Source organism: Phragmites australis, chromosome 6 (assembly GCF_958298935.1).
Source record: "Phragmites australis chromosome 6, lpPhrAust1.1, whole genome shotgun sequence".
In the NCBI taxonomy this organism is placed as follows: Eukaryota; Viridiplantae; Streptophyta; class Magnoliopsida; order Poales; family Poaceae; genus Phragmites; species Phragmites australis.
This window is the reverse complement of record NC_084926.1, coordinates 23,137,422-23,153,291: the sequence shown is the minus strand read 5'-3', so window position 1 is coordinate 23,153,291 and position 15,870 is coordinate 23,137,422. Positions and strand designations below refer to the sequence as shown.

Here is a 15,870-nt window from a genome sequence, read left to right as displayed (position 1 = left end):
TAACCATAGACTAATATGATCATTTTCACTACAGCAGTCTATGAGGTGGGAGAGAGAAAGGATAAGAGGGAGAGAGAATGACGAGTGGACGTGAGGCCAGTTCGTACTTAGATTTTTTAGGCAGCGGACGTGAATGCGTGAGACTAAGTGGATTCAATCCAAAATTCAGGTTCGGGTCCGAGTCCTTGGTTTGCTGCTAGTTTATAACAACAATCGGCAGTAATACTATCACTGCCGGTTGTTAATATAAACCGATAGTAATAATAACCTATCATTGTCGGTTATTTTTTAAAACCAATAATGATATTATTTTTCTTACGAATTGATAGTGAAAATCGTATCCTCGCGGGTTTTAGTTGATCCGATGATAATAAATGGTAAAAAAAAGACTATTTCTATAGTAATAGTGGCTATGGTGTTTTTTAAAATACTATACGTATATGCACTCACATCTCATTGCCGATGGAAGGTCATATCGATATCAGATCTTGATATCAAGACTGCTAGAAGCTGTTGCTTCGCAGCAACAATTGTCAGTACTAATATTTATATGGCAAACATTCAATTGCTTCTAGAACTAAAGTCGGATGGATTTTGCTCCCCGCAATGATTCAATGATTCACTTTGGAGTGACAAGTGCCATCCCAGTATGTTTCTGGTGTCAAGCATGCAACGCTCCTAGAATAAAAGTGGAATAGACATTGTTCTTATGCGATCATTCAACGCTACACATGTACACCTTGTCTAGTCGACAACAGACAATCTCGATAACAGAAACTGATATAAAATCTAAAATTAGATAACATATACAATTCTATTTATAAAAATAGATAATATATTATATATTTACAATTTTAATACTTATATTCGGTATATTTAGTATTTTATTTATAGAAAATTAACTTTAGTATATCGCACGCCGAAAAATATAGATCCAACTATATTTGGCAAATCAGGTGTTAAATATTTTTACGAGAATTATAATTTTTATTCACGCGTAAAGTTTTGACCTGTGAAATTCGCGATTTCAATAATTAAAGCACACTTGATAGCATCTAAACCCAAAACCCAAACCACGCTCCCCGGCGGGACCGCAGCCGCGCGACGACCAGTAGACCACGGCCGCGGCAGCCGGAAACCCCGCAACCGCGAGCCACCTCCCTCTGACGTCCGACCCGACCGCCGATCCGCCAATCACCCGATCGCATCGGCCGTTTTGCTTTCCTCCCCGATCGGCTCTATTTTTCCTTCCCGCTTACCCCTACCCTTGCGGGCCCCACCTGACGCATTCCCACCAAACTCCGCCTCCCCACCTTCCCTTCCTTCGTCGGACGTTTCCATAGTCAAACCTTCCTTCTTCATTCTCGTCTCTTCAAGAAAGCAATGCGCTTGGGTGGTGGTTGGGTGGTTCCACAGGCCTAGCCATCCGTCGCCGCGAGGTGGTCCTTGGAGGAGGCGGTGGTGGTGGTGGAGGCGAGAGGTTTGTGATCAAGGCGGGTGATGGAGGTGGGGGAGGAGGTGGTGCGGGCGCTGGGCGCGGGGTTCGACCTCACGTCGGACTTCCGGCTGCGGTTCGCCAAGGCGGTCCAGGGGCAGAGGTTGGTGGAGCTCGACGAGGAGGCCGGGGCTTGCAGGGACGTGCCGCTCCCCGGCGGCGGCGGGGCCACGCTGCGCGGAGTGCCGCGCGGCGTCGGTGTCGACAAGGGAGACCGCATCCGCTTCCGCTCCGACGTGCTCGAGTTCAACCAGGTACGCCTCCCCTCGCGCGATCTCAGCCGAGCCGGTCTTGCTGCTGTTGTGCTGCCGTGATTGTTCGGGAATTTCAGGGATCGGGCGGCGTTGGATTCATGCGTTTGTTATCCTGTTCTTGGCTTGTTGCGTCCAAAAGATTGCTGCTTGGAGTGGTTGGTTGGAGGCGCGGCGTCTTGTCGCAGCCGTGCCGAATTCGCCTTCTAGCAGCCTGGCTGTATCGGATTGGGATTGGGATACAACTTGCAGGCGTGTTTCTTGCTCTTGATTGCTTCGAAAATTTTCCATTTTTAAAAAACGATCTCCTTTAAAAAATGTTCAAATTTTTTTCATTTGTTGGTTGATGACGTACAAGGGCAATTTTGGAGGAAGGATTCTGTTCTGCCGATGTTTCCACTAGTCATTTTTCTTGTTTGCAAATTAGCCGGTCAATTAATTCTAGTCTTGTGCTTAAAGTTTAATCACAGTTTAAGAAATGACATCTGTTCTGGCCAGGGGCACAAATTCGATTCTTTTCGGCCCATTTCACTCGGTTTGTGCCCTCACCAACCGTCCTAACTTTCCTACCTAGCATCAAGAGTAGCACTTACTTCCTTCATTCATTAACTCTGGAGAATGTTTAGCGTCCTGCAATCCATTTTGTTGCGTGCTTGATGCCTACAGCCTACCTGAGTTCGGCCACCTGCATCAGCTGGAGATATTGCCTTCAACATGGCTCCTCTGGCAGCAATTAATTTTGCGCAAATCATTCAACGATTTGTTGTGTGTTACATCATACCGATGTGATTAGGACTGCTCTGCCATTCGAAGGCTTCAACTAATAGCTCCTGGGTGGGTTTGAGGACTGGTAGAAATATACCATTTTGTTCCTGTCCATATAGCTGTAGGATTAGGCATCAGTTATGTATTAGTAAAATTGTCGGCTAACAATACAAATATAAAACTGCTCCCGGTAGAAATAATTAATTTTTTTCCTTCACTTAGAACACAAGGATAAGTTATACTTCAGCTGTTGCTCACTGAAGTTTAGCAAGATAGCGAATCAGGTGTAATCCTGTGGCACAAGAAAAGCTAGTCCGCTCCATGGAAGCTCGAATGCTATGAAAAAGTATTGTGGACTTTTTGGACATGGTTTCAGATAAAACTAGTTATGATGTCTTTCCTATGCACGACCACAACATTTCATTGGACCATGTGGCCTCTTAAATATGTAGAACCTTCTTGCTTTTCAAGATGAAAAGCAACTTTAGTTGATGGCTTGATTTAATTCACACGGTAGACTAGTGGCATTCCCTTCAAGGACCATGACTAGGTTATCATCTCTCTGCTTACTGCTTTAAGTACACTTCACTGCTTATTGTCCTGTTTCTGAGAATTCTTACTCCAGAGTTCAGCTTGTATTTGGTGCTGTTTAACAATCTAACCCTTCTTTGCTAATTTGATGTTACTTCTTTCTTTTGGTCTTCTAAAAATTGTTGGAAATTATTTGCGCTAAAATAGAAATTTTTCCCCTATTCATTTTAGACCAGAGTATTCATCAGATTAGTTACTTATGGTTATCCTTTGTTGGGTTAAAATTTATGGTTTTTTTATCTCTCTATGAGAAGTTTACTGGTATGTTACTGTGGAGTAATATTCCAGTAGAATTAATCAAGGTACTGAAACAAAGGTTGATAATGAACGCAACATGCTATTAATTTTATTCCATGATGACTACAGCTGTTGAACTCTATCTGCCAATGATTACATTATTTGCTGATCACATTTTGATTTTCTTGACCAGATGTCGGAATTACTTAATCAAAAATCATCAGTCCAAGGGAAAGTCCCTTCAGGCTATTTTAATTCTCTTTTTGATTTAAGTGGAGCTTGGTTGACTGATGCCAAAGAGACTGAGCATCTAGCATTTGATGGATATTTCATTTCCTTGTACAACTTGCACCTAAAAGCTTCACCGTTGGTTCTTCGCGATGAAGTCAAAAAGGCTGTTCCATCAAAGTGGGATCCTGTTGCATTATGCGGGTAAGACACTTTGTTAGTTCTTCACTCATAGTTCATCAGATCTTTCCTGATGCATTTGAACTTGATAGGCTAATGTTCTTATCATGCTTATTGAGGTTTACCCTGTCATTTTCTTCACACGCTGTATTTTCAGGTTCCTGATGTTATTTTTAAATTCAGTCTTATCTGTCCAAATAGCCTTTTCTTTTTCTACAGATATAATATATTAACTGACTAATATAAGATATTTATGTACAAGCAACGCTCTACATGTCGGAGAAGCTCAATTATATATGGTTTCAGATTGGATTAGTTTCTAATTCTTCTGTTTGCCATGTTTCTTTGTTTAATTACATTGTGGCATTGCTTGTTTTTGTTTGGTTACACTATCCGTGAGTCATATACTCATATGCACTTGTAAATGAGGGAAGCATAAACTATAGATGATAATTTTTGTTGTACTTTCTATTTTTCTCTAACCATAAGCCTGATGAACTAATCTTACAATAAACTCCCTAAACTATATAATTAAATCTAACAAACAATTGTTTCTATAAGTGTATAAATCAGCCAGATCTTGTTAATGTCAGGTTTATCAAAACTTATGGGACACACATTATTGTTGAAATGGCAATCGGAGGTCAGGATGTCATATGTGTTAAGCAAAGTCACTCTTCAACCATTTCAACTGCTGATCTAAAGCTGCATCTGGAGGATCTTGGTGATTTCTTATTTTCTGATGGGAAGAACCACTCCCCGATACACCGTAAGACAAAGGATGGCAAGAGCAAGGTATAAATGCTTCCATCCTTTAGTCCAAGTTCTCATATATTAGGCCAAATATAGCTAATTGATCCATTTCAATGTAGGTGCCTGATGTTTTTGTCAGGATAGTGCAGCAGCCTAATAACCTGCACCTTTCTAGCCATTCTGAATCATCAACCAAGGATGTAAGTATTTCCTGTTATTCCGTAGTGCCAATTTGCTGTCTCTTTGTATTGAGACATAATTTACAAAACTCTTGTTCCAAACAGGGCCTGACAATTACATGGTCGAAAAGGGGAGGAAATGTGTACATACCCAGCCACTCCAAATGGCTACAAACAGTTCCAAAGAATCCTGATGCTATTATGTTTAAATTTGTCCCTATCACCTCCCTTCTTACTGGTATTCCTGGTAGTGGTTACCTGAGCCATGCCATCAATTTATATCTTCGCTGTAAGTCCTGCGAACAAATTATTTTTTCCATGTCACCTTTCTTTGGCAAACTCCAAACTGTTACCGTATACTGCCTGTTTCCGATTAACTGCATTGCAATAACTTTAATAAAGATATGGCTTAGAATGCTATTTACATGAGTAAATTCTTATAAAGTTTGTTCTCCCAGATAAACCTGATCCTCATGACTTGCAATATTTCTTGGAGTTTCAAGTGCCTCTACAGTGGGCACCTATGTTTAATGAGCTTGTCCTTGGGCCTCAAAAGAGAAAAGGCTCCTACCCTTCAATGCAATTCAGATTTCTCGGCCCCAAGCTCCATGTTAGCACTTCTCAGGTACAAGATCGTTATTTTGCATTTTAGTTTTTAAAGGCATCGGTTAGTTCACCACTCGCCTTATATTGTGGTTGCTAAAAATTAAAATTTAGTCTGAGAACTTAAATAAGATGGTAAACTGTATTGTAAACTAAGCTCTTTTTAGATGTATGTTGTTGGGGTAACTAGTGGCACGCCATAGTTTGAGCCTTACTGGAGTCTCCATTACCAATTTACAAGTATCTGTCTGACGAATTACTTCTAGTAAAGTCACAGTTTCCATCTATTTACATGTTTTCTTTGTGTTATTTCAAGGTATCTAGCTCTCAGAAACCTGTAGTTGGCCTGCGGTTATATCTGGAGGGTAGGAAGTGCAACCGGTTGGCTATTCATGTTCAGCACCTCTCCAGCGTTCCAAGCATGCTTGGAGACATTGCATCTTCAATGTCAGAGTGGCGTGAGTCAGAAGACACTGACCCTGGGTACATTGAGGCCATCCAGTGGAAGAATTACTCGTGCGTTTGTACGTCCGTTGTCAGTTACAGTCCGGAGTGGCATAAGAGAGCTCCTGGTGGGGTCTTCATCGTCACCGGTGCGCAGCTCATCACAAAGGGAACCTGGGCAAAGAAGGTTCTCCATCTGCGCCTCCTCTACACTCACATCCCAAACTGCACTATACAGAGAACCGAGTGGACGAGAGCTCCAGCAGCATCTCAAAAGGGCAGCTTCCTGACAACAATAAGCACAACTTTGAGTTCTCCCTTTACACAGCGCGATGCCCAGCCTGCCCCAAAGCATGAGCCGGCACAGCTGAATTCAGGCGTTTATCCTGACGGACCACCTGTCCCGCTTCGGTCGAGGAAGCTTCTGAGGTTCGTCGACATGTCGGAGGTGGTGAAGGGGCCACATGATGTCCCTGGGCACTGGTTGGTGACTGCTGCAAAGCTTGTCAAGGAAGGAGGCAAAATTGGGCTGCATGTGAAGTTTGCCCTGCTGAACTATGGTGGACAGACACAGGGTGACAGTTTCATGAGCTTGAGCTGATCGTTGTACATACAACAGCTTGCTGATCTTTGTAGATTTCAGGATTTTGGAAGCAGCATTAGGATAAGGTCATAAGGATTTCTTATTGATTTTTTTGGCCGACAGAAATTGTATAGAGGACCGACAATAAACCAGTGGTTTATTGAGCGCTGTGTTACAGTGCTCCGTTCATTTTCGTGCTGTGTAACTGGAGTCTGGTTGTAAATTATGATAATAGTTATTTTACTGAGCCATACAACAATGATCGACAAAATTGAATAGGAAGTACGGTGAGGCTAGTTGTTGGGGCGTAATAGCGTTTCCGGTGGCAGAGCCAATAGAGTTTGGTGCATACAATACCCTCTAGCTTTGATTGGCACTGTGGTGCATTGTCAAAACTTTTTTTCCCTAGATTGAAATGTGGTTGGTTAGAAGCATTTTCTTAGGAACCATAATATCAAAATTTAACTGGTCAGTAAGGATGCATGTAACAAACTAGATTCCATAGCAACACTTAGCCACAGCAAACTATCTTTTAGATCTTAATTAATTTCCTACAAACTCCAAAGCTTTGGCCGGCGGGGATAAGGGGGGACAAGCGTATCAACAGTTGGCCCTGGTTACAAAACTTTCCTTTTACACTGGCCGAAGGCTCCTTTACGCTTTAAAATATTCTTCTGAGAAACTTAATGGAGAAAATTAAAATAGGGAGCTGCCGGATTTCAGTTGACAGAAAATATAGTTATTAACAGCTTATCTTCTTCCTCCCGCTGTTTCTTCTTCCTCGTGAGCGACGTGCCGCTGCTGGGCTCACTCCCCCATTCCGCCTCTGTTTTCGACGACGCTCCCGCGGCCGGATCTGCCTTTGCCTCGCTCCGCTGCGCTAACCCGGATTTGCCGGGCCGCTTCCGTGCCTCTCCACCCTGGCACTGCCCATTCGGCGGTGCACCGCTTGCGGCCAGCGGCATCTCTGCTGCCTCGCTGTCTGCCCTGCCTCTGCCCATGCCACCACCATCAAGCTGACCTGCCTCTTTGACTTTCCTCTAAGGCCGGAGATTGGAGGAATCCCCCAGAGAACCCCATCGTCACTAACTTGCCGTTGATTTCAATCAAGCTTGATTACAGCTGACTACTTCGTAGCAAGTGTGATTAAAAATATTATAGTTCATAATTCGTTGGGTTTTTGCATTGCACTTGTTATCTTGTAATAACTTTGATTAAAAAAACTCTCAGGAACAAAACCTTACCATGTGAAAAGTGTACAACATATAATTTTCCACATGTTACGCATACATTTCCCCTTTCAATGCCTCTAGCTAATTTGTACAATACATTTCTCATGCTATTCAAAGCGATGGGAATATGTTCGTCATGCTTTTGAAAGGCATATCCATTCTCTCAGTATCACGTTATAGTGTCATATATTGGCTCGGTTGGATAGAAGAATCCAATATGTTATAAATGTAACTTAAAAGATCATATGTGCTTAATTTGAATCCAATACCTCTTGATTAGTTTTGAACTATATCTTACGAAACAACTCACTTAAAATGACTTTAGAAATTGGATGTCTTCCGAGAAAATGCAACTGGAGTGTTTTTAGAGAGATGCGACTTACAGTAAGATTTAACAACATGCTACTCATGCAACTCTAAAATTTAAACAGTCATTGCAAAGTAATTTATGGGACTCAAGAAGCCCATACATTTGATTCATAAAGCTGTATGAAAAAGTCCATGTATTCGATTAATTCTTTCATAATTTCTCGACAACCTTTCCTCATTGTCTCTTAGGCAAGCCCGCGAGATACGCTGCAAAAATTAAAACGTATCTATAAAATATCTATGAAAATATGCGCTCCTACAAATTTAAAGGTCCTGTTGGAACAGTGGGATCCAAAGCAAAACGTACGGGAAAAAGCATAGCATGAATGCGAATAGCAAGGACAATAATAGCCCAAGAGCAATTTGGATGTCACGTGGAAAATAAACAAAAGAATCAAGGCACTGAGGTAGTAAATATGAGGCTCTAAAATTTCCGTAGATGGACCGACTCCATAGGAATTTCAAAGAAACTATTTGGTGAAATTACTACATTCCGATCGAATTGTAACCAATTTTATTAAGGTTCAAGTTGTCTAAAGGTCCAATTGAAATGCACGAATATAAAAATACAAGAATAAAAAAAGAGAGTATAAGACAGGAAATATTCAGAAATTAAAGAACCCCATGTTTTAAGGTCTTGCCACGTAACCCCAGATTTCATGTTACTAATGTTTTAGAAAACCCTACCCCTAACCAATTTGCTTTAATCTTGTATGTACAGGTGCGTCGTGATCCAATTTGTCAATATGTTCTGAACCAATCATTTCTGCAGTGATGCTACACCTAAAAAAATTTACAAAATTTTTACTTACGTGCTAACATGGACAACAGCAATTGTGCAAGCTTCACCACGTGAAATGTTTCAGTTGGTAAGTGTAAATCAGCATATATGGTTGTTGTTGTACACGAGTCCGCATGTAAGTAGAATTTTTGTAAAACTCTTTTGTAGATGTAGGATTACTCTCATTACTGCGGCCACGTTAGACGGTGTGAAACAAGCACAAGCGCCATATCATCTTGTACATGGAACCATATGTACTATCTGAAGCAAATTGGTTTGGGGTGATTTCAGAAATATTTGAAAGGAAAACTTGGGTTACGTGACATGTACTATAAAACCGGGAGTTTTATCGAACTAGGACCATAAAATCTGGAATTTTGTGAGATTTATTGGCAGAATAGCCAAATTCATCCCTTAACTTTCCCTTGAGGCTCATTTACATCCCTCAAATATCAAATCAGCCACTCTAGTCCTTCAAGGGTCAAACTAGTCCTGGAGTGCCACGTTGGCATGCCTCATCAGCAGTTAATCATCAAGATGTTTCGCTCATTCGAAACATGTTTCGTGGATCCGAAACATGTGCTTTTGAATTATTGTATTGTATAGGTTGTGGATGTGCCAGTATACTATTGTATACAAAAGAAACATGAGACAAATATAATTGAAACACTGAACTTTATTATTCATTATCGAACTCATAAAGTACAAGTTTCATTGATATAATATTTGCTCCACATACATATATACGCACACGCTATTTGACTATTTTTCTTCTGGCGACTGTCTCATCCTAGTTCCCGTGGCCTCGTGAGGCCTCCAGTTAATTACGTTCGTCTACCGAACAACCTCCAGTTAAGTTACGCTACGAGTCATACTCAGGTTGTCTCCGAGTCTACAAGGCTATAATCACACGCATCAAAACAGAGCAAAGTAAGCGTTAGACATAATGAAAACATGACAAACAGTCTAGAGTGGGCTTTATGGACTATTTATATATCCCGGGTCATTATTGGCCACATATGCCTCAGAATCTGTAGCCCCTCATCATCGGCTCTAGCCTCAGGTACTACGAGAGAATAGAGGGTGAAAGAGTCTAGCTACACGACGGTTTACCAGGTACGACTTGATGGGAGCCTGGTGAACTGCAATATTTCTAGACTCCTATCTACGACATCTACCCTTAATCCCATAGACAACTCAGCCACGAAGGCAAACACCACAAAGGCAAAGGGTAATAACAAGCTGCAAAGGCAAAGAGCCACAAAGACATCATAGTATCGGGGCCTACTATACATCATCAGCCACGACATAACACCAAAATAAGCTCATTAATCATCATTGACCATGTAACAATATAATCATCGGACTATCAATAGCAGCAGCGGTAAAAGGGGCTCAGGTGAAAGGATCACATCACAGAGTCCTCACAGTGAGGCCACAATCATAGGACCGCAACAGCTGCAACTGGGCAGCTACAATAGCAGGGAAGCAAACATCAGAGCTAGGCCGAACAGCCAGAAGAGCCCCAATGACAACAAGCCTATACTTCTCCCATCAACAAGTCAACAGAACTGAAGCAGCATGTTACAGGTCTCAGATTAACACATGTGCACATCACTAATGTCAACTAACCAAAGCCATCCATGGATATATCATAACAATAAGACCATCCCAGGGCAATCAACGCCGAGCCATAGTAACAGGGCCTCATCAAGTGAACTAACTAGCCACCGGATACATGACTAGGCACCGAAGCATAGCAATGCACACCATATCAGGCGCCCAAGCAACATGGCCAGATAACCATAGCACACTGAGGTAGGCCATGACACGACCAAAACACCTACTGACAGCCTCCAGATAACAGACACACCAGCAAGAACACATTGGTGGCACACAGACACCTGGCCGGCCATTCACGAGTGCAGCAGCGCTCAAGTTCCCAGCCGGCGGTACATGAGTGGTACATGAGCATGGCAGCACTAACTCCCCGCCGGCAATGCATAACAACAAACAAAGAAAGAGGGGGGCAACCAACATATGCACATCCATCATAGCGGAGACCAGATCGACAAGCCAGCCGCACTCAGCGGCACTCAAACTCCCTACCAACTTGCTGGCGGCACTTTGACATCTGACCTACACGACGGATCACGGCAACGATGCAAAACCAGTCGGAACAGAACCACTAAACGCATGGGCAACTGGCCACCAAATCAAAAGCATGGCGCCACATTCACGATTGCAGCACAAGGGTTGGCCAGACTTTACTAGAGATTAGGGAGATTCAACAACAATCTGCACGGCATGGCACATGCTTCCCTAGCCACGGTAAAAGTGCCGGTCAGAGCTCCATCACAGATAAAAAAAAGAACCAACAGTGGCACACACTCCATGGCCATGGTGGAGACACCGGCCGGGAATCACCTCTGATCAGCATAAATCAAGAACACGGCCAAAGATATCACATCACATTTCCAACCCACACGACTATGGCAACGAGGCACCGGCTGGATCACAGAACACAAGAAACAGCCGACCATCACATCAAACCCATAACCATCTCCACACGGCCATGACAACGAGGCCGGCCGGTCACCACCATAGAGCAAAAACACTGTCAACCAAATCACACAGCATCTCCATCTACACAGTCGTGGCACGGAGGCCGTCCAGCCAAACCTGCTTGCACGGCGCGGCACAGAGCTCGGCAGGCAAAAACCTCCTTGAATGACACGACCCAAAGGCTGGCCGGTGACACTTGCTTGCACGGCGCAGCCCAGAGGCCAACCGGTGACACCTGTTTACGCATGGACGTGACCCAAAGGCCGGCCGGTGACCCTGTAGTAGAAAGAGGAGGGGAAGGGCGCAGCTATTGTTGAGACCCACTAGCAACGACAATGGCCAGCATGGCGCTCCGAGTGAGCAAGAAATAGCGACGGCAGAGGAGGGGATTGAGGTGGCTCTATCTATCTCTCTATCTATCTTCTCCTTCTCTCTTTCTCTCTTCTCTCTTCTCTCTTCTCTCTTCTCTCTTTCTCTCTAGCTCTCGGGTCCGGCCTCCCTTTCTTTGCGAGCACCCCTCGTGACATTATAGCTGGTGACGAGGAGGTTCACTATGGAGCAAATGGATCGAGGTGGTTAGGGGATGGGATAAGCATGGGGGAAGAGATAAGGCAAGGTGAACAGCTCAAGGGTGAAGAGGAGGCGCGCTCGGGAGAGGGGGAAGAATCACAATGGCCCTGAGCACCTAGGGCAGGCGTGACTGGGGGGATAAGGCAAGGGGCAGCGGGTCGGTCCGGTCGAGAGAGGAGGAGGGGAAGAGGCTGGGCCGACCTAAAGAAAAGGGCTCACCTATCTTTTTTTCTTGTGTGTATATGTGTATGTATGTGGGGGAATTGTGCACAAAATACAGCAAAATACTATCGTACAAATGCCCCTCACCAAGTTGAGCCTGCGCAAGAGCAAGGAGCGAGGGTCGACTTGGTGCTCATAAACTTGAAGGAAAGTACAGGTGTCGAGTATCACCCCAGAGCTTTTCGTTGCATCCGCCTTGCGGAGCCAGCCAACGATGAACATCTTTGACTTGTGGTGGAGAGATGCACCACTCCTCAAACATATCAACTCTATTGCAGCCTTGGGAGGCGCTAGCCAATATCGTTGAAAATGATTTGACTCTACTGCGACCGTGGGATGTGCCAGCCAATGTTATCTTGAAAGACAGAAGGCTCCACTGCAACCTTGGGAGGTGCCAGCCAGTGAAGGATCTCTTAAAAGATTTTATCAACTCTATTGCAACCATGTAGCAACCACGGTGCCAGCTAATAGAGTTAAAGGGTGTCACAGCTCCTCGTGAACCGCACTGGCACGTTTTACTGCTCCGGATAATCCTCAGTTGCGACGAAACTCAGCGCCACTTCTGAGGGGATCCTTGATTCCACTGCGACCTTGGGAGGTGCCACCCAGTGAAGGCGAGGAATGATAAACTCCACTGTGATCTTGGGAGGTGCCAGCTGGTGAAGGCATAAAATAAATATAAGACTCCACTGCGACCTTGGGAGGTGCCAGCCAATAAAGGTAAAGACTTCACAGATCCGTAAACACATAGATGGTATACTTCTCTGCTTCATCAAGCTGCAATAGCTATGAAAACATGGTTAACTGGTAATAAAAGGGGAAATGCATACTAACAGCCCTGTTTGATGCATTTGATGTTTTGAAATATGGGTTTTTCTTATGTCACCGAGTTATGAAGTGACCCAAAGATACAGCCATAAGAGAATCTTTCTCTAGAGATGACGAAGAGTCATAGCAGTTGCATTTAATTGTATGGCACATCAGTGCACATGTGAAGAACACATTTCTGAAAGTGCTTCTGAAAATGATGGGGGTTCCCCAAAACTACCTCGTCGGCTAGAGCACGTTGACAATCATGTACTCCCTGGAGGCTATATTTGTGAGTGGTATGGATAAAAAATGGGTAGGAAGCAAACTGTGGCATTGTTGCCTCCACTTTCTGCGAGGGCGATGGACGATGGTCACTCTCCAGCATTTGTAGTCTTCACGGCACATATTGATGGTGACTTTACTTGCACACTGTTGGTACTTCTCCCTTAAATTTGGGAGGACTTTGACTGGATGATACCTTCGAATGGGTGTTTTGAACTTGATTGACCTTCATTGGGCCTTTGAATTTGCTTGAGCTCTCCCTTGGGATTGCGAATGCCTTTGAGATCTCCCCCATTCATTCTCTGTGGTACTAAACCTCATGAGCAACTTTTGTGTAACAAGGCCCTTGTTTTGATCACACCGGGGTGGCAAGAAGCTGCACATGTATCCACGACTTGTGTCGAGAAGGTAGCCCTCTATTGCTCTTTTCCTATAGTCTACCCCAGGTGAATTGATGATGGGGTGAAAGAGTATAGGATTGCCGAATGGTTGATCACTTTGGAGGCAGAATGAGTCAACTTTGATGCCCAAGCATAGACAGAGGACCACGTGTCTCCTGTGCAGTGTGTATTCATTATCACAGCTTAAAACTGCCACAATACTTTATATATCTCCGGAGGTGAGTCTTGCAAGTGGCCATACCCTGGGATCGTAACTCGGCGACGGGTAGAAAAGCCATGATCACTGTTGGGTGGATCGACACCCTTTAATGATGAAAAAAATGCAATGAGCCTCGGAGTTCTCCCTTTTCAATGTTGATCCAAGGGGAACGGAGGGCGGCTTTAAGAGAAATGCTTTTTGAGAAAGCGGCCATTGATAGGGGGCATTGGACGAATGCCCTCCTAATTGATGAGTTGGTAGGCACCTTCGTCATAGACCTGTTCTACAACGTAGGGCCCCTCCCACTTCGGCTCGAATTTACCTTTGCTTTTGCTGGTGAGTATGATCAGGTGCCTTAAAATGAGTACTAGCTCACCCTTCCTGAATACACAAGGTTTGACAAGCTTGTCATACGCTCGGATCATGTTCTGTCAATAGAATTGAAGATTTTGGAGGGCGTTGAGGCGCTCTTCTTCAAGGGCATCCAATTCTTGGAGCCGAAGGCGAATTCGCTCGTCTTGCATGATCTCATTATGCACGGCAATCCGAAGCGTGTGGAGCTCTAGCTTAAGTGGTAGCATGACTTCTATGCCGAAGATAAGCGAGTAGGGCGTTAACTGTGTGGGGGTGCGAACAGTGACCCGATACTCCCATAATGCTTCAAAGAGACGGTCGTGCAAGTCCCTCTTGTGTTGTGTGACCGTCTTTTTCAGAATGCCCACAAGGATCTTATTAAACACTTTAGCCAATCTGTTGGCTTGAGGGTAATACCTTGTGGAGTAGTTCCACTGAATTTTGTACTTTTCAGCGAATTTATAGATCTTACTTGACTTGAAGACAATGCATTGTCAGAGGTGATGTGGTGAGGAACTCCGAAGCAATATATGGTGTTACGCTCAAGGAAGTTGATAACATTGTCGGATTTCACTTCTCTCAAAGGGATTGCTTCCGTCCACCTGGAGAAGTAATCAGTGGCTGCAAGAATGAACTGCTGCCCTTTAGAAGAGGGTGGCTCAATTTTGTCAATTATGTCGATACCCCAGGCATCGAAGGGCCAAGAGGGTATAGTAGGGTGTAGTGAAACTCGGGGACAATGCTTGAAGTCCCCGTGTATTTGGCAGTCATAGCAAGACCGTGCCACTTGAATACAATTGGTTATCATACCGGGCCAATAGCCTCCTAAAAGCTTTAGGCTATGGTACATCTTTGGCCTACTATGATGACCACCGCAAACTCCTGCTACTCGAATAATAGTGGTGTAGATCTGCAACCACTCATTGGGATTGATTTTTCAATCATATTTCTGGATCGAGCCCGTTTTAACTTCTCGGGCCACCGAATTGACCAAAATTCGTGCACGAAAGCCTCGCAGTCCCCGTTGAACTTATCAGGAGCAGGTGGGGGGGGACTGTCACGCCTGCCTCTGCGAGCTGGCGAGTCGTGTCGACCATCTCATCCTGTAGATGCACGGTCATAGTAGAGGTGATCATCTTCACGGCATTCTTCACGATGGTTTTCGATCATCGTCCGTAGATCATGCTGATTGTGAGAAATACGATTCCTCATATCTTCCTGATATCCGTGCCTATGGACATGGAAGCTACAGTTTAACCCACATTGTCGTGTTCAGGCTTGACCACCTGAGCTTCTCGTTTGAGCTTTCCCTACTAGAGAGCGTTCCCGCCCGTGGCTCCTCGAACCGGGATCGACCGATTGGGGGGCCTGGAATCCCTGGGATTATTTGCTCGAGCAACTTGGATCTGAGCTGCATCGAGTAGGGTCTTGACTTGATTGATCATAGGAGTTAGCGGATTCGTCGGATCTAACTCTGGAGGGGATCGGAGGATCAGATGCGCTCCTTGTATGTTAGCGTCCAGAGTACTGAATACGTCATTACCAAGGCTCGGTGGCGGTCGAGCCGATGAAGCTTCATGATGACTATTCGGAGGGGGCTTCTCCCTTCAGCCGTGAGTCAGCACGGGCGGAGGCGCACCCACTGAAAGTCGCCGAGAGAGGCCAGGAGGTATCTACCCTCCCGTGGTCTGCTGGTGAAGGGTCGTGTCGGGTGCACGTAAGGCTCCAGCTGCGGATGTTTCTGGTGGTAACTCGGCACTGGTAACGTTGGTGGTG

At 44.5% G+C, this 15,870-nt stretch overlaps 1 protein-coding gene across 2 annotated transcripts; it reads left to right on the top strand.

The window, feature by feature from the left end:
* The first annotated feature begins 1,197 nt into the window (after positions 1–1,197).
* On the top strand, positions 1,198–6,663 carry LOC133922139 (MACPF domain-containing protein At4g24290-like). Of its 2 annotated transcripts, none has more exons than XM_062367335.1 (7): positions 1,198–1,749; positions 3,533–3,771; positions 4,341–4,542; positions 4,620–4,700; positions 4,785–4,968; positions 5,138–5,304; positions 5,599–6,663. In XM_062367335.1, the coding sequence occupies exons 1-7, from the start codon at positions 1,501–1,503 to the stop codon at positions 6,325–6,327; spliced, it is 1,851 nt and encodes a 616-aa protein (XP_062223319.1). In that variant the 5' UTR covers positions 1,198–1,500; the 3' UTR covers positions 6,328–6,663. The 2 variants fall into 2 exon arrangements, with proteins under 2 accessions (XP_062223319.1, XP_062223320.1); XM_062367336.1 differs by lacking the exon at positions 1,198–1,749 and adding an exon at positions 1,808–3,404.
* Positions 6,664–15,870: the final 9,207 nt, after the last annotated feature.

Coding starts and splice junctions, on each gene's coding strand:
- LOC133922139 (XM_062367335.1), top strand. CDS start 1,501: ATGGAGGTGGGGGAGGAGGTGGTGCGGGCGCTGGGCGCGGGGTTCGAC. Junction 4,701..4,784: donor CTGAATCATCAACCAAGGAT/GTAAGTATTTCC, acceptor TGTTCCAAACAG/GGCCTGACAATTACATGGTC. Junction 4,969..5,137: donor CATCAATTTATATCTTCGCT/GTAAGTCCTGCG, acceptor TTGTTCTCCCAG/ATAAACCTGATCCTCATGAC.